This window comes from Onychomys torridus, chromosome 22, assembly GCF_903995425.1.
Source record: "Onychomys torridus chromosome 22, mOncTor1.1, whole genome shotgun sequence".
NCBI classification, from domain to species: domain Eukaryota; kingdom Metazoa; phylum Chordata; class Mammalia; order Rodentia; family Cricetidae; genus Onychomys; species Onychomys torridus.
Genome location: NC_050464.1, coordinates 7,176,435 through 7,198,755, shown reverse-complemented (window position 1 = coordinate 7,198,755; position 22,321 = coordinate 7,176,435). Strand labels below are relative to the sequence as shown.

General features: G+C 50.9%; 1 protein-coding gene across 2 annotated transcripts; it reads left to right on the top strand.

Annotated features, from left to right (window-relative positions):
• The first annotated feature begins 64 nt into the window (after positions 1-64).
• Bri3 (brain protein I3) lies at positions 65-21,700 on the top strand. Of its 2 annotated transcripts, none has more exons than XM_036171989.1 (3): positions 65-191; positions 12,615-12,717; positions 21,300-21,700. In XM_036171989.1, the coding sequence occupies exons 1-3, from the start codon at positions 65-67 to the stop codon at positions 21,430-21,432; spliced, it is 363 nt and encodes a 120-aa protein (XP_036027882.1). In that variant the 3' UTR covers positions 21,433-21,700. The 2 variants fall into 2 exon arrangements, with proteins under 2 accessions (XP_036027882.1, XP_036027881.1); XM_036171988.1 differs by lacking the exon at positions 65-191 and adding an exon at positions 12,013-12,335.
• The last annotated feature ends 621 nt before the right edge of the window (positions 21,701-22,321 follow it).

Sequence of the window (22,321 nt, the reverse complement as noted above, 5' to 3'; positions counted from 1 at the left end):
CCCTGCCTCCCCCGTATTCTCAATGGTATGACTCTTCCTCACTGGCCTTCTGGGTCACTCCTTCATGTCGGTCACTGCCTGTCAGCTGCTGGAGCATAAGGGGGCTTTTCCTGGCCCAACCTCAGGCTCCCTCTGGCCACTCCTGGGCATCTTGCAGGGACTAGCCATGGGCACCACAGTGCAGGAAGCAGGTACGAGGCCCTGGGCTGAGGCCTGGCTGGGGAAGACACTCGGAGGGAGTGAGAAGGGACAGGAAAAGCGGGTGGTTTTTTCTCTGTCCCTTTATCATGGTGCTTCCCCTACCCCCGCACACGCGTGCGTGCGTGCGTGTGTGTGTGTGTGTGTGTGTGTGTGTGTGTGTGTGTGTGCGTGTGCATGTGCGTGTGTGTGTGTGTGTGCACATGTATCTGTGTCAGCCACAGAGGACATTGGGTGACCTACTTTATCACTCTTCATCTTATTCTTTTGAGTCAGGGTCTCTCACCTCCCAAATGGTGGCGCTCACCTTTAATCCCAGCACTCTGGAGGCAGAGGCCAGCCTGGTCTACAGAGCGACAGGGTCTCTCACCTGGACCTAGGCTAGTGGCCAGCAAGCCTCAGGGACTGTCTTAGTGACTTTTCTGTTGTTATGATAAAAACACCATGACTAAAGCAGCTTCTGGAAGGAGAGTTTATTTGGGATTATGGTTCCAGAGGGGTGAGAGACATCCTGGCATTAACGCGGCGGCGGCGGCGGCGGCAGGTGGTAGACATGGCTGTAGGAACAGCTGAGAGCTTACATCTCAAGAGCACAGGAAGGAAGGAGAGAGTGTGAACTGAGGAGTTGAGTCTTTGAAGCCTCATAGTCTGCCCTAGGGATGTCTGTCCTTCAGCAAGGCCACACCTCTCAAACAGCACCACCACCTGGGGCTCACTGGAGACTATGAGGGACCTCTCACCCAGACCACCACAGTGATCCTCCAGTCTCTGCACGGCACAGCACTGTGGTGACAAGCACGTGCAGAAACAAAGCTGACAATGTGGGAATCCGGGGATTTGAACTCATGTCCTCCTGTTGTAGAGTTAAGTGCTCTTTCCTGCCCAGGCACCTCTCCAGCACATGGCATCCTCTCCTGTCAAAGGCCCTCCCCACAGCAATTCCCCAGGCTTGCTTGTCTCACAAAGCCAAGTCCCCGCCACGACACCACCTTATCTCCTCTGACCTTGAGGAGGACGAGTTCTGGGCAGCTGTGAGAAAGACAGCAGGACCTTTAGCCACCCCACACATGAAGAGCCTCTGAAAAGAGTTTCCAGGTTGGGTCCTAGACATCCTGATGGACCCACAGTCATGAATTATTTGTCTCAACTGGGACTGGCCCCTTGTCTGCTTCCCCCAAACAAAGAGAACCCGTGTTCGTCACCAAATTCAGTCATCAGTGGTTGGGCACAAGTGTGCCTTCAGGTTCTATTTGGTCTCCTGTTGCCACTGTAAGTAAAACACAAACTTCCTGCAGCACTCTGGATCAGACCCAGGGCCTAACATATGTTGAGCAAACACTCTTTTGATGGCCACACCCTCAGCCCTCACATGTAAGGGGGGATTCTAGGCAGGTGCTCTACTGCTGATTTTCCATCCCTACCCTGGAAAAGACTTCTGCAAATCCAGGTAACTCCATATCTATCCTGTGACAGAGTTACACACCATTTTCCCCAGTGACACTATGTAACCACAAAAGATCATTCAGTGGGATCCTAGGCTCATCTTCCGTGATGCTGGCAATTTCCTTACTTTTGAGTGGTCTAGATTATTACCCCCCACTCCTTTAAGATGTCTAACGTAGTACAGGCTGGCCTGGAACTCTGTGCTGACTGGTTTTATGTCAGCTTGACATAAGCTGGAGTAATCTGAGAGTAGGGGCCCCAGTTGAGAAATTGTCTCCCTAAGATCAGGCTGTAGGCAAGCCTGTAGGGCATTTCTTAGTGATGGACCTGGGAGGGCCGAGACCACTGTGGGCAGTGGTCCTGAGTGCTATAAGAAAGCAGGCTGAGCAAACCATGAGGAGCAAGCCCGTAAGCAGCACCCCTCCATGGCCTCTGCATCAGAACGGTGGGTGAGTTCCTGCCCTGACTAACTTGATGATGAACCGTAAGAAGGAAGAATAAGTGGACTCAACTCTCTCCTCCCCAAGTTACTTCTGGTCATGGTGTTTCATCATAGCAATAGTCACCCTTACTGAGGCCAACTTTGAACTTTTATACTCTCCTGTTTCCACTTGCCAAATAATGGGATTCCAGGTGGTAGCCATTTTTGCAGTGCTGGGGAATGGAACCCAGGTCTTCATGCATGCTAGGCTGCCCCACAACCTTATCTATTCTTCTTTTTAGCGGGACATAGGATCTTGTGGAGCTGGAGTTGCAGGCATTTATGGGCTGTTTGATGTGGGTGGGGAATCCAAAGTCTGGGCCTCTGAGAGAGCAGTAAGTGCTCTGAACTGCTAAGCTGTTTCTCCAGACTCCCATACACATTTCCCTCTACCTCATTCTGCATTTTTGAAAAACCAGACATGGCTTTCTGGAATGATGCAGACATATTTTTGACCTAAAATGGGAATGTACTTCATGGAGTCTGGCCAGAACTGGAATTTAGAAAAGGATTGAAATCCTCCTCTATCAGTTGAGTGGTTCTAGGCACATGACATGAGGTCATGGCATTTTCCATTCCTTTGAGGGAGGATCTCTCCCTGTACTCAGAGTTTTTGTTGTTGGTTTTTTGTTTGTTTGTTTTTGTTTTTTTGGAGACAGGTTTCTCTGTAGCTTTGGAGCCTGTCCTAGACTAGCTCTGTAGACCATGCTGGCCTTGAACTCACAGAGATCCACCTGCCTCTGCCTCCCGAGTGCTGGGATTACAGGTGTGTGTCACCACTGCCCGGCTTTTGTTGTTGTTTTAAGATTTACCTTATATTATTTTGAGACAGGGTCTCACTGTGTAGCCCTGGCTGGTCTGACACTTATTATGTAGAGCAGGCTGGCCTCAAAGTTGCAGAGACTTCATCTTCCTCTTCCTCCTGAGTGCTGGGATTCAAGGTGTGCACCACTATGCCTGGTAAGATTTATTTGAGTATGAGTTTTACCTACATGTAAATATGTGTAGCACATGTGTGCCTGGTGCCCATGGAGGTTAGAAGGATACCTGATCCCTTGGAACTCAGAGTTATGGATGTTTGTGAGCCACAATGTGGGTGCTGGGAACTGAACTGGGGTCCTCAGCAAAAGCGGCCAGTGTTCTTATCCATTGAGCCATCTCTTCTGCTTCAGGGCGTGTGTTTTCTTGACTAGGCTGGAGGCCAGCAAGCCCCAGATATCCTCCTGTCTCCCTCCTCTGAGAACTGCGGTTACAGGTATACTTGGGATACCTGGCTTGTAACATGGGTGCTGGGATTCAAATTTGGATAGTCATGATTGTGGGGCAAGTACTACTTCCCAAGCCCCAGACCTTGTTTTTTGAGACAGGCAGTCAATGGCCTTGAGCTTGCCAATTTGGCTGGTCAATGAGCCTGGGATTACAGGTGCATGCCCCATGCCTAGTTTTTTAACATGTGTTCTGGTATCAAACTGAGGTCGTTGTAGCAGGCACTTTACTGATGAACCATTTCCCAGCCCAGGAAACTGTTCTAATGTTGAAAGATATTTGATGTCTCCAGTTTAGGAGGCTCAGTTGCTTGCTCAAATTATACAGGAAGTTCCTAGCCTAAAACATTCTTGATGAGAACCAGTTGTTCTTCCAACCAGGATCTTTCCCTCCACCTTACCTGCCTCAATATCTAAATTTGGTTGAAATGTCCTTGGACTCTCTGCCCCTCAGTCAAGAAATCTGGGAAGATTGGGGCGTAGCTCAGTGGTAGAATGCTTGCACAGTGTGCCAAGGCCTTGGATTTAATCCCCACAGAGAAAGAGGAAAAGCAAAGGGCATTATGTACATTTGAATATGTATATATGTGACTTGTAAAAGATTGTATGTGTGTCTGGGTATGTATGTGCATGCAAAAGGGTGCAGATGCATGTGGAGATGCACTCGTGTGGTGACCAGAAGTTAATCTCACATGGTGGTCCTCGGGATTGCCCATCTTGTGTCTTCTGACAAGGTCCTTTACAGGCCTGGAACTTGCCTCATAGGTCAGGCTGGCTGGACACTGAGCTCCAGGGATCTGCCCATCTCCGCCTCCCCGCCCAGTGCTGGTAGTACAAGCCGTGGCCTCCATGCCTGGCCTTTTCATGTGTATTTAGGGGATCAAAGGCAGGCCATCATGCTTGTAGGGCAAGCACTTTACCTACCAAGCCATCTCTCCCAGCCCCATGACTTATGAAAGATTTACCACCCGACAGCAAAAGAGACACTTTTGTGTGGCGTGTGGAACCCGATATGCTTAATTTATAACAATACTTAGAAGTATTTGCCTAGTAGAATTGTAAAGCTCGCAACTGGCTTACCATAAAACTCCAAAGTGTTTATCTAAGATAAACATTTAGTTGCTATTCAGCAAATATGTGGTAACGTCCTTCCTCAAGCCAGGCACTTGCAATTGGCCCCAGCCCTGGCTTTTGACACTCTGCTTCCTTCTTATTTTTTTCTTTTCTTTCTTTTTTTTTTTTTTTTTTTCTCCTTTGGTCACAATCCCAGCCATGTGAGGTACCCAGTTTCTGTATGTGCCAAGAAACCCACGTGATGGGTTATCAGTGCTTCTCAAGAGCATGCAAGAAAAGGGCACAACCTTTGTTTCAACTTCCTCTAGTACATTTGAGGACAGTCACAGTGACTGTCAAGGTCTGGAGGGTGACGACTGCCCCAGCCCCAGGCACATCTTCTGTGTGTCCAGATCACATCTTGTGCCCTCCTTAGGAATCATTTATATACTCTACTCAACATCAGAGTTGAATTTGTTTTTAACAGAAATGGCAATACTAAAAATAAATAAATTTAGTGTGTGATAGATGTATAAGCAGATAAAGAATAGAATTGAAGTTATCAAAAAATATACACAGGACTTATTTATGAAGCCCAGGCTGGCTTTAAATCCACTGTGTAGTAGACTACTGTACAGGCGACCTTGACCTTCTGCTGTGCCAGCCTCTACTTCCTGAGGGCTAGGATTATGGGTGCATGCCACTACACCTGGTTTTATCAGTGCCAAGGATAGAACTCAGGGCTTCATGAAGGCTAGGTGAGTGCCACAGCCACTAAGTGACATCTCTAACCCTTATTTTTATTTTCTGTTTTGGTGTGGAGTCCTCTTGCATGCCACACAAACATCCTATTCCTAAGTGATGTCCCCAGCCCAGAGAAGATATGCTCTAAATGAAACAAATTCTCTCTTATTCTGTGGGAATGTATTTGTCATAGAACCAGTGGTCAGCAAGTCTGGTGAAACAGACTTGTAACCTCAGCTACTCAGAAGGCTGAGGCAGGAGGATCATAAGTTTAAGGCCTGTCTAGGCTACAGAGTAAGGTCAAGACCAATGTGGGCAACTTAGTGAGACCCTGTCTTAAAACGGTCAAATGACTAGATCTATATATACCAACTATGAAGAGGGCTGGCGGTGTACACAGCTCGGTGGTAACTCGGTGGGCGTGCACGAGGCCCAGGGTTCAGTCCCTAGCAATGTAAGGGCAAAGGCGTGCAGGGGCACACACACACACACACCCCACAGTCACCAGTGTTTCCATTTTGCACACTTGGTGCAGGAGAGCATGGAGTAGGGCTGCAGGTGGTGGACCTGGTGTTCGAAGACCAGGATTCCTTGTGAGTGCAACTGAGTCTCCTGTGCAAACAGCGAGGGGTGCTGATGTTTACTTCCACGGGATAACTCTAAAGAAGCCAGAAAACAAACCATATGACGTGCCATGGAGAGTGCCCAGCACACCCAAATCACTGTCACCGGAGCTTTCACGGTTAAAGAAGACCGGATAAGCTAGGTCCAGCCACCCGGCCTCAAACACACCAGTTAACGACACGCATAATAGTGAAACACAGAGGTTTATTCAATATGGCTACATCTGGAAAGAGGAACAAATGAAGAGGTCCAGGGACCCCAAAGTCTACTTTCAGGATCCTGGTATAAGGGTTCATGATTTTTAATTTTTGGTTTTAATTCTTATTTTTTTTGGGAGGGGGGTTCGAGACAGGGTTTCTCTGTGTAATTTTGGTTCCTGTCCTGGATCTCACTCTGTAGCCCAGGCTGGCCTTGAACTCACAGAGATCCGCCTGGCTCTGCCTCCCAAGTGCTGGGATTACAGGCGTGCACGGCCCAGCTGGTTTAATTGTTTTTATGTGAGGTGAAAGGGTGTCCTGCCTACTTGCACCTCTATGCACCTCATGCATGCAGTTCTTGCAAGGGCCAGAAGAGGGCATCATATCCTTTGGGACTGGAGTTAGAAATGGCTGTGAGCTGCCATGTGCGTGCTGGGAATTGACCCCAAGCTCTCTCCAAGAGCAACTAGTGCTCTTAACCACTGAGCTATCTCTCCAGTGTCTGAGGTTTGTTTAAATGGGGGTTATGCATAGCTAAGAAATCTCAGTCAAGGTGTGTCCCTGTCTGCCACTGACCCATCATTGTGTCAGCTTCCTGTCTCTCCTTCAAGGTGGTCTGACAAGTGGTGACAAGCACCTGGGGCTTTAGCCTTTTCTTCCTCCAATTCTGAGACTTGGGCAGGGGTCGGGGGTGGGGGGTGACTTCCAATTCCACGGAGACCATTGTTTCTATAACCTCATAGCTGAGACACAAGTGTCTCTCTTTAGTATATCTTGGCTCCAGCCATGCCAGTGACACAGGGCAGCTGGATCCTGACTGTATGAGGGTGCTCTGAGGGAGGGGTAAGGCTTGGGCATATGTGCATGGAAATGACAATGCCATTCTATATCAAGCTTGAGCCCTAATGCAAACAATGACTGGTGTGCTTACAAGAGGAGGGGCCAAGAGAGACCTGCGAGGGCTAGAGACATTTTCAATTGCTGATTGACAAGGACTCTGGAGTCACCAGGTACTAGAAATGACAGGAAGGGGCGTTTCCAAGAACCTTTGGAGGGAGTGAAGCCCCGCCCACACCTGGATTTTTAACTTCCTCTCTGCAGTGAGACAGGACAGAAAGACAGGGGTATGATGGGGACAGAAGAATGGAAAGGAGTCTCATCCAAGAGCCTGCTTGAAGGCTTTCTCCAGCTAGGAAGCAAAAATTCCAGCACCATTAGCCACATTTCCTTAAGGCCTTTCTCCTTTCCCAGCTGTGACTTGCAACTTTCCAGGAATCTCACCAGGCACTCCATTATGGTAAAAGATCCTTCCTAAACCTTGTGCAACCTAGTGCTTCCTGGATTTTCCTTATCAGATTACGACTCCATGCAAGTCACCCCTGCAGCCACTTATCAGGAAGAAGAGGGTGGGGATATGCTCAGCTGGTAGCAGGTTTGGCTGCCACCATCAGGAAGCCTTGAGTCCAGGCTTCAGTACCATAAACTGTGTGAGGTGCACAGCTGTAATCCCAGCGCTTGGAAGGTCAAGGCAGGAGGGTTAGAAGTTCAAGGTCATCCTTGGCTTCATAGAAGGCCACATGAGACTCTGTATCAGAGAAAGAGGGAAGGGAGAGAGAGAGAGAGAGAGAGAGAGAGAGAACCTTTACCAAGCCTTTGAGTTGTAACTTGAGAGTCACCAAAATGATAAATGTGGCTATTGTCAGGCACTTGTTTCTCTCCCTTAAGAAGTCATATTAGGTGCTGGGTGGTGGTGTCCCACGCCTTTAATCCCAGCACTTGGGAGGCAGAGCCAGGCGGATCTCTGTGAGTTCGAGGCCAGCCTGGGCTACCAAGTGAGTTCCAGGAAAGGTGCAAAGCTACACAGGGAAACCCTGTCTCGAAAAACAAAAAAACAAACAAACAAAAAAAATCAAGAAAGAAAGAAAAGAAAAAAGAAGCATTAGTTACTCTCTGTTGCGATGGTAAAACACCACAAACAAGGCAACACAGAGAAGAATTTATTTGGGCTTATGGTTTCAGAGGGATAAGAGGGTTCCATTGTGATAGGGAAGTGTGGCAGCAGGCGGCAGCTGGAGCAGGAAGCTGAGAGTTCATGTCTTTAATTAGGAGCATGAATCAGAGAGCAAATTGGAAGTAGGCAAGGCCTTTAGTCAAGCCCTCCACAAGGATGCACTCCCTTCGGGAAGGCTGCACCATCGTAGTCTCCCAGGCGTCAGCCTTTTCTTTCTCCAGAGTCTCAGTTAACTTTCTATCGCTGGGAAGAGACACTAAGGCAATTTATAAAGGAAAGAGTTGATTGGAAGCTCACTCACTCTCAGAGGGTGAGCCCATGACCACCATGGTGAGGAGCATGGCAATACGCAGACAGGTGTAGTGCTGGAGCAGTAGCTGAGAGCTTGCATCTGATCCACAAGGAAAGGGAGAGAGAGCTAACTGGGAGTGGTGGGGGCCCACCTCTGGTGACACGCTTCCTCTGACAAGGAAACACCTCCTAATCCTTCCCAAACAGTTCCACCAATTGGGGGACTATGTATTCAAATTATGCCCCATTGGGGAGTGTGCTTCCACTCAAGCCACAACACCTTAGGCACGAGGTTTCCTGGGAAATTCCCATTCCTTAAGGTCCATTGTTTCATCTGCCTGATGGCCAGAACGAGGGCTGAGAACGTTTTCCCTTCTGCTTGCGTGGATACATCACTGCCTCACATGGCTCCAGGATCACACTGCAATTCTTCCTCTTGCTGCTTAGACCCCTATTCTGGGGAGTCCCATGAACCATCTATTTCTTACACTCCCTCCTCTGGTCTCAGACTCAGTTTCTGGCTTTGCTCCTAATTTCATGACAGAGTTAGCAACACTCAGGAGAGAGCTCCCATGCTGGGGATGTAGCTCAGGGTGGGGTGCTTATGTAGCACCCCCAGTAGAAAGGAGAAGGAGAGGGAAAGGGGGGAAGGAAAGGAGGATGAGAGGGAGGGGAAAGAGAGGAAGTGGTATCTGTCCTAGCATCTTTGTGTCCCCTTCTATGGGTGGCCAGTCCAATTTGATAGGGGACTGTCCTTGCTGTGTACAAGACTGTCTCCCCTCACCTATCACCCCTCTTCTGCCTTGCTGAATCCTATCACTTTACAAGTGATCTAGTGTTTGCCCACATTAAACAAACAAGCAAGCCTAAACACTATTCTTTCCATCTCTACATGGCCAACTGTTTTATTTTCTTATTTTGAATGTGTGTGTGTGTGTGTGTGTGTGTGTGTGTGTGTGTGTGTGTATGTATGTATGTTTGTACTTGCATGCATTTGTCAGTGTAGAGGACAGAGATCGAAGAAGTCTGGTGTCTTCCTTGATTGCTCGCTCTCTCTCTCTCTCTCTTTTTTTCTACAGGGTTTCTCTGTGTAACCCTGTCTGTCCTGGAACTCTCTCTGTAGACCAAGCTGGCCTTGAACTCAGAGATTCGCCTGCCTCTGCCTCCCAAGTGCTGGGATTAAAGGTGTGTGCCACCACTCGGCTCCATCTTATTTTTAAAGACAGGGTCTCATCCATTTGGCCAGGCTGACCGGCCAGTGAGCTCCAGGGATCCCCGTTTCCGCCTCTCTAGTGCTGGGGTCACAGGTGCACCCCACCTTGTCTGGCTTTTACGTGGACGATGGAATGCAGACTCAAATCCTTACTTTACTGGCTGATCCAACAGCACCTCCCTCCCTTTTTTTTTGGTGACAGGGTCTTGTGTAGTCCAGGCTATCTTCAAACTTTCTCTATAGCTTAGGATGATCTTGAACTCTTGATCCTCATGCCTGTACCTCCCACATGCTAGGATTAGAGGTATGACATAGCACCACACCTGGCTCCTCTCTCTAGTCTTTTCTCTGGTTAATTGTCCCCTTCCCAACTAGGCACTCTAAACACTGGAGGACAGCTACAGCTCACCCCCTGTCCTCACTGACTCCCCATCTCCTTGAGCCTGTTCATTCCCACGGCATCACTTCTTAGTAACTCCATCCTAGCTCATTATATCAGCTCCAAAAGTGGGTGACTATGTCCTTTTAACCTGCACAAACCAACCAACAATCAGGCACTCCGTGGTGCTGGCACCTGAGTGGATTCACCATGAACAGATCAGGTGCTCCACGGTGCTGGCACTTAAGTGGCTTTGACTATGAAATGTCCCAGACCTTTCACCAACAGGGTGGCATTAAACCAGGTGTGGTGTTGTGCCTGGAATCCCAGCACTGGGGAAATGGAGACAGGAGGATCAGGAGTTCAAGGTCATCACTTGTTACAGGGTGAGTTCAAGCCAGCTTGGGCTACAGAAGACCTTGTCTCCAATCTACCATCCCCCCTGACACACACACACACACACACACATACACACACACAACACACACATATATGCACACTCGAGTGTGCACACACATAGCTGGCTGGAGAGATGGCTCTAGTGGTTAAGAGCACTTGCTGCTCTTGCAGAGGACCTGGGTTCAGTTCCCAGCACTCACACGGTGGCTCACAACCATCTATAATTCCAGTTCCAGGGGATCTAACATCTTTTGGCCTTTACAGGTACCAGGCACACATGTAGTGCACAGGTACACATGGGGGAAAATAGTCATACATATAAACACAGAAATCTAGACCAAAACACCATAAAAAGGAGGAGATGTTCCCAACACCTGCTCAGACTCTCCCAGCTTATAAAAAGTGTCACTTAGGGAATGGGCTCGGTGAAAACTGGACCTGTCTGGCTCTTTCCCTGAACACAGCTTTGCCTTTGTGCACAGCCAGGTGTTAGCCCTCTGTCTACCACTGTCCAAGCCACAATCGTGAGCATCCTTTCGTCAATTTGGTACCTCTCCTCCTAGGAAGTTGCCAACGCCTTTCATTTCAGGTGGGATTTTGCTGGCTTGGAATGCTAGATCCTCCTGCCTCAGCCTCCTGAGTGCGGAGTTGCAGGTGCATGGCACCACCCCTGGAAAGGTCAACAGGCTTTGACAGGTACCTCTCATTTCCTTCCCTCCCAGTTTCTCCCTGGCCTTTGCTGCCGCGTGTTGTTTCCTCATCCATCTGTCACCACGCTTCACTCTGCTCAGCTTCAGAGATTCAGGGGGGCGGTTATGTGCAAATCTGATGCTCACCCCTGTTTAAACCCACATAGTTCCCAGGTGTGGTGGTGCACACCTTTAATCCCAGCGCTTGGGAGGCAGAAGCAGGTGGGTCTCTGAGTTCAAGGCCAGCCTGGTCTACAAAGCGAGTTCCAGGACAGCCAGGGCTGTTACACAGAGAGACCCTGTTTGAAAACAAACAAACAAACAAACAAACCCCAAGCCCATGCAATCCTGCAGTTAGATCCTTCAAGGCGCTTCCTCCACTCTAGTGTCATCGACTTCCCTGAATAGGGAGGGCCTCCACCTTTGTCTCTTGGGGACCCTTTAAGGCCACCCCAAATGACTTAGTAACACAGCATGGGACTGCCTACTGTTGATGTTTTGGGATCGTACCTTGGGAGGTTCTTGTTCTGGTCCCAAGGGTCGGTCACTCCCATGGCTTCCTCTAGACATTGATGCCCAGGCCCATGGCTTCCTCATGTGCCTTCTGTCCCTTCACCTCACTGCAGTGTCATCTCACTCTCTGGCTCCCTACCTGACCGCTATTTTGCATCCCATTCAGCATCGTCTTTGTCGCCTCAGGTGTAAATGTGGGATGTGGGCTAGCAGGCACACATCCACGGTCAGCTGTACCAGGGGTTTGTTGGTAAGTGGCATTCTTCAAGGCTACACTGGGAAATTCCAAAGCCCCCTCCTGCAGCTCCAGCGTTCATGAGATAGAGTCCTTAAACTTTTTTTTTACAAAAATTTTAAAAAGATCAGGAGCAAGGTGTCAGAACTTCCCTGAAAGCCCTGGAGTCCACGAGGGGCGGGGATAGAATGAGCACAACGCCCCGCCTCCACCGCCGCAGAGGCGTCTTTAAGACGCCCTCTCCAAGCCCCGCCCACAGCCCCGCCCCGCCCACGTGACCCCGGTCTTGTGACCGGCAGGAGGGCGGGGAACCCTTGGCGCGCCCGCCCCGCCCGGCGCGCGCCTAACAGGGCCGAGCTGCTTGGGACACCGCGGTCGCTGCTACCTCCTCCATCCCCGCCGGGCCGAAGGGAGCGAGCCGGGCCGGAGCTGGCGGGCGCGCGGCCCCGGGGGCCGCCATGGACCACAAGCCCCTGTTGCAGGAGCGCCCGCCCGCCTACAATCTGGAGGCCGGCCAGGGCGACTACGCGTGCGGCCCGCACGGTTACGGGGCCATCCCCACCGCGCCCCCGCCGCCGCCCTACCCCTACCTCGTCACAGGTGGGCCCGCGGCTCGGCGGGGGTCCCCGAGAGGCCTTATGGCTGAGCACCGCGCTGTCCCGGCGCAGGCCTGCAGGGGCATCTGCTGCCTGGGGCGCCCTGCCCGGCCAGGCCCTGCCCCGGTGGCCGTGAACTTTGTGTCCAAGGGTTTGCACTTGGCTTCTAGAGCCCACCCGCAGGCGCGCTCAGCCCAGTTGGAGGCGGGGAGGACAGGGGATTAGGGGGAGGGAGGAGGAGGGCCGAGAACGCCCGGTGCTGATCTGCGCTCCGCTCCCACAGGGATCCCCACCAGCCACCCCCGGGTCTATAACATCCACAGTCGAACGGTCACCCGGTATCCTGCCAACTCCATCGTCGTGGTCGGAGGCTGCCCGGTCTGCAGGTGAGTCTTCAGCCTGGGGTGTGGGGGTGGCGGAGAACGCACGTGCCGGGATCTTGCAAAAGGCCAGCGGGGGTGGGATGGGGTAGGGTCACAGCCGGGATCCCGTCTTAGAGTGAGTCCCGCATGGGAGGGACTGCAGTGGGAGAAAGGTGGGGTTACACACCCCTGGTTCTGAATTTACTTTATGCGGCAGAAGGATGGGTTCCCTTTTTCTGTGGGGAGTTGAGTGCATTTGGGAGGCATGGCACCCCGAGTGCGTGGGACGCAGGAATGTTAACAATGGAGACTGATGGTCTTTCCTCCCTTGGTCTGGGATCCGCAGCGAATCAAGGTTTGTTTTGGTTTTTCGTCCAGTTTCCGCTAGTGTACTGTTAGAGTTGAATCTTATTTAGGAGGTACTGGGACTTGAGTCCGCTGGCCAGGACTTGGGAGATCCAAGTAGCCAGGAGAGTAAAGGCTGTGAGGGCGCAGACTAGGGTTTAACGACTCCGGGCCACCAGCTGGCCCAGAAGGAAACCCCGTGCTTCTTTGTTCCGGCCTGGAGTGGGTTTTGTTGTTGTTGTTGTTTTTTCTTTCATATCCTCAAACTGGAGCTGACAGAAACTTTGTGAGGACTTTATGTAAGGCAAGAGATGCAGCCAGGCACGTTTTAGGCAGGCTTTGAGGAGTCAGCGTCCAAGTAAGACTTGGCCACTCACTCAGATGCACAGGGCAGGGCTTCAGCCTTTGTCTGGGAGGAGGAAGTTCAAGTGTACGAGATGGGATTAAGAAACCCTTGTTTGGATTTAGACTCTATTTCAAAAGTGTGTTTCAGAGGCGCAGAGTGGAGCCATAGGGAAGTTAATGATTTTAGAAACTGGTGAGTGGCCTCACAGATGACTGAGGGTGGAAGACACTGGACCCTCAGAGCTATCATGTGCATGGTGAAGGCGAGTGCGTGCTGGTTAGAGTCCTCATTCAGTGACCCTGTACAAACTCAGGGTGCGGCTCCTGTCTGGCTGTTGCCTTGCTGACTTGGTCTTTGGAGCTAGTGGAGGAGAGGGGCAGAGGGTAGGAATTAGCTCCAACTGTAGATGGGCTCTCAGCTAGCTTAGTCTTGCTGACTCCTCCAGAGGGCAGTTCTCTGCAAGAGTTCCACCTGAGGGTCTGAAGCACACCAGGTAGACATGAGGGAGTTCCGACGGGGGTGGGGTGGGGTGTCCTAGTTTGTTGAGCAAGGGAATCAGTATTGGGTCCCCTGTGCAGAGAGCCTTTGGGAATAGTGGGGAACCTTCCTGTTTGGTGTTGAGGCTAGTCCCTGGGGGCCTCAGAGCCCTAAGGATGGGGCAAATATTAGATGATCTTAAGTTTAGGAGAGGTGTTAGGCAGGCTGGCTGGCTGGCTGGCTGGAGGATGGAGAGAGGCATGGCAGTGGAGGAGCCTCTCGTATTTCATGTCTGTGCTTTGCCCACCAGTGAGCTGGATGAGGAACTGGATCTACCACGTGCAGCTGTTTTTTTCTCCATCAGTGGACAGGGGTGTTCCCTTGAGGCTCTTGGCCCAGACCTCTGAGCTCAGAGAACGGGGGAGGGGAGACCAGCAGCAGGGCAGTGCTAGAGCCTGGGAGTCAAGGCAGTCCAAACCCAAGAGCTGTGGAGTGTCTAGGCTGCAGTCTGGGTTACTGAGAACACTTTCCCTGGGACGTGAGTTGTGTGGTTCTGTAGGCTTGTGGCTTCTCATGGGGCCCTTCCGTGCTGCAGAATCTGGGACAAGGTCAGGCTGTGTCTGCCGCCCTCTCAGAAAGGTCTTGGGCTCTTGTGGGTGCTTCCTTCTTTGGGGACTAGTAACTGCCACTGGGTGGAGGCATCCAGCATTCAGGAAGCTGGGTTCTCTGAGGACTTTTGGGGGTGCCTGATCCTTAAAGTAGTGACCACTTTTCGATCTTCCCTGGCCACTTGTGTCTTAGCTGGGAGGAACAGGCTGTTGTTCACACCTGGGATGCCTGCAGGCTGTTCACAGTGCCCTCTGCTGTTGGCCCCTGGCTCCCAGGCTGATTCCTATTACAAAAGCAGGCATGCAGGGTGTGGGGGCTCCCTCTCCCAAGCAGGGGGCGGGAGGTAAGTATGGAATGGGCAGCACAGGAAGAGGTGGCTGGCTTTACCTTTGGTTTGGGGAGAGTGTGTGTGCTCCTACGGTTGGGACAGAGAGAGTCCTCTGTAAAGATTGAGTCTGCCCCTGCCTAGCCTGTTAGGGCTGAGAGATAGGACACATCTCACGTGACCAAGCTTTCTCCTTTCCAGACGTAGCCTGCCAGGCCCTGTCCCTTCCCTCCCTAGTGGCTTGGCATAAGAGACCAGCGTCGCTTGTCACTTTGCCGTTCTGCCTGAGTCGTAGTTAAGCAGCCTGACTCCATCTTCCCTTTATAGACATTTGCAAGAAGCGATTCTCTCATCCCCAGTGGATGAACCAGGCCCTTGCTAGGCTTCTTCCAGCCCTCCGTAAGGTTTTCCTGCCTCACCTGCAGCAAGCAGCATATCCACGAAGGTCCTGGGTCTCTGAGGCTGGCGCCTTTCCAGGGCTGTGGGTTGACCTTAGAGGCAGGCAGGGCAGGTGAGGCAGCTCAGTGTGCCCTGGGAGCACAGGTCACAGCTGGAACGTGCATGCACAGGCTGAGGCATGGCTGTGAGTGCAGAGCTGGCAGGCACAGGCTCCTCGTGAGTACTGGCTGGGTTGTCACTGGGTATTTAGTTTTGGAGGTGACCAAAGAGACAGGAAGAAATCCAAGGGAGGGTGGAGTCTGGATACAGCCCTGGTGTAAGAGCTGCTGCTATGAAAGAACCCCTGTGGGCTGAGGTGGGTTTGGGTGCTATAGAGAACATGAGGTGGCAGAGAGTCTGGAGAAGATGGGGTGGTGGCAACCTTGGGTTTCTAATAATGGTAGGTGATGGAAGGGCAGTTCTGCTCCTTCTGTGGCGGAGGAAGGAGGTGAAGGAACTGGCCATGCTGGGCAGGAGCTAGAGGCTGGTGTCCTGGCTGTGCTGGACAAGGCATGCAGTCTGAAGGAGGCCCACTTCTGTCTCCTAGTCCTATCTGGGCCCCCCAGCTCTGGCAGTGTGGAATGGCACAAATCTGAGTGGTGGGAGCCTGAGGGCACATGCCTTGCCCCCCACCCCCCACTGTGAACATTTGAGGTTAGGCCTGACAGTTGGGCTTTTGAGACCTCTGCTTAGGTGGCAGGATATTTTGGGGGAGGTCCTGGTGAACCGCCCCACATCAGGGTGGTGCTGTCTGCTGTGTGGGATGCTCTGGGGAGTGGAGCCCATTGTCTGGGAGCTTTCACTCAGTCAGGAGCCATCCTTTTCCTGGGATGTCGTCCTTCCAGTTCTAGGAATGGTGCAGGTGGCTTCTGGGTGGTGCCTCAGGGCTCCCGGGGCTTGGGAGAAATACTTGAACATCCGGAGGGCCGGGGCCAGCTTGGATCCCTGCCACACTTCACAGTTGTATGGCCTCCTGCAGCTCCGACCTCATCCACCTGTAAGATGGGGCCAGGCTGTACCGATAGAGTGGGGTTTTGTAAGGACACAGGATAGGTCAGGATAGTCCTTTCTGGCTAAGTACCTTCCAGGGTTGCATGTCTTCCTGCAGCTCAGAGCTTCCTCTGTCCACTTACCTCCTGCAGCCAACCTGTCTGGCAGATGTCAGGATTGAGTGGCTGCATGTTTGTGGAGGCTCCAGTTAGGGGTTAAAGAAATAAAAAGGCTTTCGAAGTTAGCTATTTTCCTAATTCCCCGTGCTGTTTCCTCCCCTTCTGTGTGACTGGTCAAGGGTGGAGGAGGGGCTGTCCAGGTGCTGCCAGGAGGCCCAGCTTTGGGTTTGAGCCAATTGGAAGAGTTGAAACCTAGTAGAGCTCTAGGGAGGCTGCAGAGGAAGAGAAGGTGAGGAGGCTGCTGGGGACAGGCAAGCTGGAAGGCAGCAGCTGTTCTCTTGGGCAGGGTCTTCACTTAGTGTTATTACTCCCTCAGGAGCCTGCAGCATTTGGTTGAATATAAGTTGATTTAGAGGCCATATTGTGTTTCTGGAGCCAGGCGTTGGCTTTTAGAACTAAAACTTTTGCCAATGTTCCCTTTGAGATCTGGGGCAGAACTGAAGTTAAAATGTTAGTACTTTTGCAGCAAGACGTGAATCTTCATGTTAAGTGGATATATTAAGGCTATAAACAGGTCGGGCAGTAGTGTATGTACACTTTCAATCCCAGCACTTGGGAGGCAAAGGAGGGTGGATCTCTGAGTTTGAGGCCAGCCTGGTCTACATAGAATCAGGGCTATGGAGAGAGCCTGTCTAAAAAAAAAACAAGCAAACAACCAAACAGAGACTATAATCTCATACACATTCACATGCTGCATCCAGGTTGGGCCTGCTCCATATTTGGGGAAAGTTCTGCTTCCATAGCTTTGGGCATTTGGATTTTTTTTTTTTTTTTTTTTTTTTTTTTAGACAGGGTTTCCCTGTGTAGCTTTGCACCTTTCCTGGAACTCACTTGGTAGCCCAGACTGGCTTCGAACTTACAGAGATCCACCTGGCTCTGCCTCCCGAGTGCTGGGATTAAAGGCTTGCACCACCACTGCCCGGCTGCTTTGGGCATTTGGAATTGTGGGTTGAGGGCAAGGGATTCTGGGGCATGAGTTCCCTCGCTTACGGCTAAAGATAGAGGCCTGGAGCAGGTCTCTCTTCCCCATCCCTCTAGTTCACTGAAGCCTGCTTACAGCTTGGGTTCAAGTTGTTTTTGTGGGATGAGGATATGTGAGTCTCCAGTCACAGACTTCTGGTTGCTGTCAGGTGTCAAAAAAAAAAAAAAAAAAAACACCTTAGGTGACTGGTCCCCAAATAGTGTGATTGAAGGAGCATCCTCACTTTTCCTGGAGGCATAGCGGCCTTAGTCCTCTCAGAGGTGGGCATCCCTGAGCAAGTTGAGGGGGAAGGCTCCTTAGGAAGCATGAGGTTCTCAGTCTGGCTCTCGTGACTGGAGTCAGCAGAAGGTGGTTGCTTCCCAGCTCTGAGCCTCTGACAGAAAGGTATGTGAAGACTTAATGCGCTGAGCTGTCCCAGTGCCTGAAGGTCCAATAGTGACAGGTCAGCTGGGTCCACTGTGGCTCTCTCTTGCTTTTGAAGGTCTGAGCACTGTTAAAGGGTTCAGAAGATAAGAGGTCTTGAGCCAAGACACTGGGCCTGGCTACTTCTGGTAATGGTGCATCAGGCAGTGTGGGCTATGAGGGAGTGCTCAGAGGAGTGAGCTGCCATCCTGGGCTCCTAGTTCTGCAGCTGAGTTGCCAGATGGTTATAGTCTGGATGGAGCATTAAGAGGGACAGCAGGGTTAGAGTGTGCTGCTGCTCTAGAAGGATTGTCCCCAAATACAGTAGTAACCCACAGCTGAGGGGCTACTCACGTGGATGAGAGGCAGGGCAGCATGGAGAGCCCACCCCAACCCCTTACCCCCTGGCATAATCTTATAGTGCCCCAGCCACTGGCATCTTCTGGGCTCTTTTCTCCCTTGGGAGCAGCTTGGCAGGTGCTCCTGTCTCTTTTCTTGGGTATTGAAGATCTTGAGGCCCCTGGTTTCTTTGAAAGCTTCTGGTGACCCAATCAGAAAGCAAGATTTGATTCCTGTGACACAGTGCTCTTTTATGGGACATTTTCTTTCTTCTCCTTTCCTTTCCTAACCTTTTGAGACAAGGTCTCATGTAGCCCAGGTTGGCCTCTAATTTGCTGTGTAAATGAGGATAACCTTGGACTTCTGATCCTCCTGCCTTTATCTCCCGAGCGCTGGAGTTAAGAGGTACACAGCACTATACCCCATTCTCATGGTATATTTTCTAACTGGAATATGCAGACCAATGTTTCTTGGAATTTTACCTCAAGATTGGACAGTGTGAAGGTGCTAGGAGAAACAGAAGGATGAAACCCAGACAGAAATGCCCTTAATGGGGCAGGACCATATGGTCTTCTGCCAGCCACTCTGGACATTTCTAGGCCCAGGGCAGCAGAGCAGCCTCAGGTAGTTCTCAGCTGGGTTTTCATCAGTCTCACCACTGGTTAGAGAGGGCACTGCAGCCTGGTGGAGGAGTTCTGCCCAGTGTGTGGATAGGCTAAGGAAGTGTGGTAATGTGGTGACCTTGTGGTAGTTAGAAAGGGACACTCGAGTAAGAGTCGTATGAGACAGGCCTTGGTGGCACAGATCTATAATCCCAGTACTTGGGAGGTGGAGGCAGGAGGGTCAGAAGTTCAAGGTCATCCTCAGTTATATAGGAGTTTCAGAGACCCTGTTTTGATGCTCCCACCCCAAATCAGACAAGAGGTAGCTTTGCTGACACAATGCAGGCATCCTGATTCGTGCTGCCTTAGAACAGATTGGTTTCCCTGTGCCCTGGCCTAGCTAAGCAGCAGTGTCATTAGCTCAGGTGTTGGGAGCTTGGAACCAGGTGGAGTAGAAAGTGCCCAGGAGTGGGGTTGTTTCCCAGCCCTGCCTGTCCAGAGTCCCCGCACCCGCAGAGCTTATCAGGGTTCAGGGTCTTACTGCTTGCCATTGGTTTGTTTCTGGCGGTTCCTCTTGAGTGGGTGGGGGAAGCTGGCATGGAGTTTGCCTTGTCTCTTAAGGAGTTGAAAATGTGATTCCCAGAGTATCTGGGTTTGTCATGGCCCTAGGGAGTCCCAGAGCTGGGACCCTGCCCACTACATCTGGTGAAACCTTCACTTTCCTGCTCTCTCTGAGGAGTAGCCAACTGGTCTAAACAGTTTGCAGTATCTAACACCATGGGGAGGGATAGGCTGCTGGGAGCCACTCTATACCCTCCCCCTCCTTACCCAGTGGGAGCAGAGCAAGCAGGGTTAAACCTCCAGGCAGCTTTCTGTCCCTGTGATATCCCTGCTGAGCTCCGACCTTTGCAGACCAGCTGTGACGTCACTCGGACAGTGTCTCTTCAGCAGCCCCTCCCCTTCTCCCTGCTCTGTCCCAGCAGTGTGTACTGCCCATGGGCTAGTGCCTGGAGAACTGGACGGGGGTCCCTGTTGGGAGAAGCTTGTGGGAGTCTGTTGGGTAAAAGTGAGGCTTGGTGTCTAGGACTTTCCAGAGGAGCCTTTGGAGCTTTGCTTCCCACCTTTAGGATTTTAGAGAAGATCCTTGAGCTACCTATGGTGACAAAGACCTGGAATCCTCATAGGCGAGGCAGAAGGAGCCAGAGTTTCAGGCCAATATGGGTCACATGGGGAGAATGATGACCTCTGACAGAGACATCTGCTCACTGGACCTCTTTCCGTGCTTGATACTGGCTTTTCATGACGTCCCTTTGTCATTGTGTTCCACATTATGCATGTGTACTTGGCTTTTAAGGATTTATTTATTTTATGAGCATTGGTGTTTGACCTGCATCTGTTTGAGGGTGTCAGGTCCCCTGGAACTGGAGTTAACAGTTGTAAGTCGCCATGTGGGTGCTGGGACTTGAACCCAGCTTCTCTGGAAGAGGAGCCAGTGCTCCTAACCCCTGAGCCATCTCTCCAGCCCCCTAAAATTTCGGCTGACTTAACTTCACACCAACCAAATGATCACTTTTAAAACACTTTCCCTTAGAGTAAAGAAACAGTAAAGAAACCTAAAACATTTCAGCAGTGGGGAAAGACTCTGGTTTGGAGACAGAGCACTTAGCCTGCTACGCAGTAGGCTTTGGTTTCTGTTCCCAGCATAGCAAACACTCTATGGTGGGTTTCATTTCTGAGATGTCGGAATTTTTTTTTTTTTTTTATGATTTTTTTTATTTTATGTGCATTGGTGTTGCCTGCAGGTATTTCTGTATGAGACTGTCAGATATTGGAGTTATAGACAGTTGTAAGCTGCCATGTGGGTGCTGGGAATTGAACCTGGGTCCTCTAGAAGAGCAGCCAGTGCTCCCAACAGCTGAGCCATCTCTCCAGCCCGAGATGTTAGAATTTATAATTTATAGACTCATTTGCTTCGCTCTTGTTTTTCCTGTTGTGCATGAAGGCAGAAGCCAAAGGACAGCTTCATGGAGTTGGTTCTCTCCTGCCACCTGTATGTGGGTTCCAGGGGCTGAGGGGATCAGACTTAGGTCGTCAGGTTTTTGTGGCAAGTGCCTTTACAGCTGAGCCATCTCACCAGCCCCATCTCACCCCTTTTCGTAAGACTGTGACCTGTGGAAAGTTATCGCCTTTATTTGCGTTAGGTGATACCTTTCAACTGTGTTCTCTGAATTTGCCCAGGGTGCCTTCAGTAGCAGTGGTAGTTTATACTGGCTCCAGCCAGTTCTGTGCAATCCAGCCCTGGGCTGTATGCTGGGGTGTGTGCCTATTCCAGGCACATTCCCCCTGCAAGGCAGGCAGGCACCCTGTATAGATTGTGTGTGTGTGTGTGTGTGTGTGTGTGTGTGTGTGTGTGTGTGTGTGTGTGAGAGAGAGAGAGACAGAGAGAGAGACAGAGAGAGAGAGAGAGAGACAGAGAGACAGACAGAGACAGAGACAGACTCACAGGAGGGGAGGGTGATGTCCTGTGGGTTGTCAGGCTTGGGGGTCCTAACTTGGTTGCCTCTCTCTGCAGAGTTGGTGTCCTGGAGTACTGCTTCACCTGCCTGGGCATCTTCTTGGCCATCGTCCTGTTTCCTTTTGGGTTCATCTGCTGCTTTGCATTGAGGAAGCGAAGATGCCCTAACTGTGGAGCAGTCTTTACTTAAAGGGAACAACACACCCAGTTTTCCTACATTCAACTATCTTTTCTAATGTAAATGTTGTGTACAATAGTTTTATCTGATTAAGCTTCAGGACTGTTTTGTAAAGTGTGGTGGGATAGACTTGGCCTACATGGGCTGACTCGCAGTGCAAGGCAGCGAACTGCTCCCGAGGTTAGGAGAACTCAAGACAGCACCGCTTCTAGTTTCTGCAGTCTTCGATTCGAGATGGTGAGAATACTGTTTAAATAAATGAGATTCATACCATTGTGTAGCTTTCTGCTTGCCCAGTGTCTTTACACACTGCCCCTCTGTGAAGTCTTGTTGTGGAAATGCCACACATGCAAAGGCCCTGTGGCCATCTTGTAGTCTTCAGGTATCACTTAAGGCTCAGAACATGTGTTTCAGACTCTCCTTTATTATCAATATGAAGCAAATGGTAACCTTGGTGTTTGCAGCGCTAGGGCATGAGTCAGGTAAGTGACCCTGTGAGGGAGAGCACACCCCAGTAGATGTTTCTGTATGTGTGTGACAGGAAGGATGTGAGTTCTCAGCGCACTTCACATATCTGAAAGCCACACTTGCTTGTTCTCTGTCGGAGAAAACACAGGGTTTCTACCTTCACCTGCACTTACGTGTTGATCACAGGGACTGTTTGAAAATGTGGTTCTTTCTCCATCAGGCCAGGACACCTGCCTAACACAGTGATAAAATAGGGCATGACCCTGACTGTGATCTATGGAGGGTGTTGGCATGGGCAGGCCTGTGCCAGTTGCCTTTCATGGGGCCAGCAGATTTGTCCTTCCACGTGAGCCTGGCACTGTTTGGCTGAGCTGGAAAGACTGAAGTTTCATGTACACAAACCCTGGCCAATTTCCAACTTGTAGAAAAATGA

What these genes read in the sequence shown, in the direction of transcription:
- Bri3 (XM_036171988.1), top strand. Translation starts at nt 12,194, where the DNA reads ATGGACCACAAGCCCCTGTTGCAGGAGCGCCCGCCCGCCTACAATCTG. An exon ending in CTACCCCTACCTCGTCACAG is followed by an intron (nt 12,336 to 12,614) that starts GTGGGCCCGCGG and finishes CCGCTCCCACAG; the next exon opens with GGATCCCCACCAGCCACCCC. An exon ending in GGAGGCTGCCCGGTCTGCAG is followed by an intron (nt 12,718 to 21,299) that starts GTGAGTCTTCAG and finishes CTCTCTCTGCAG; the next exon opens with AGTTGGTGTCCTGGAGTACT.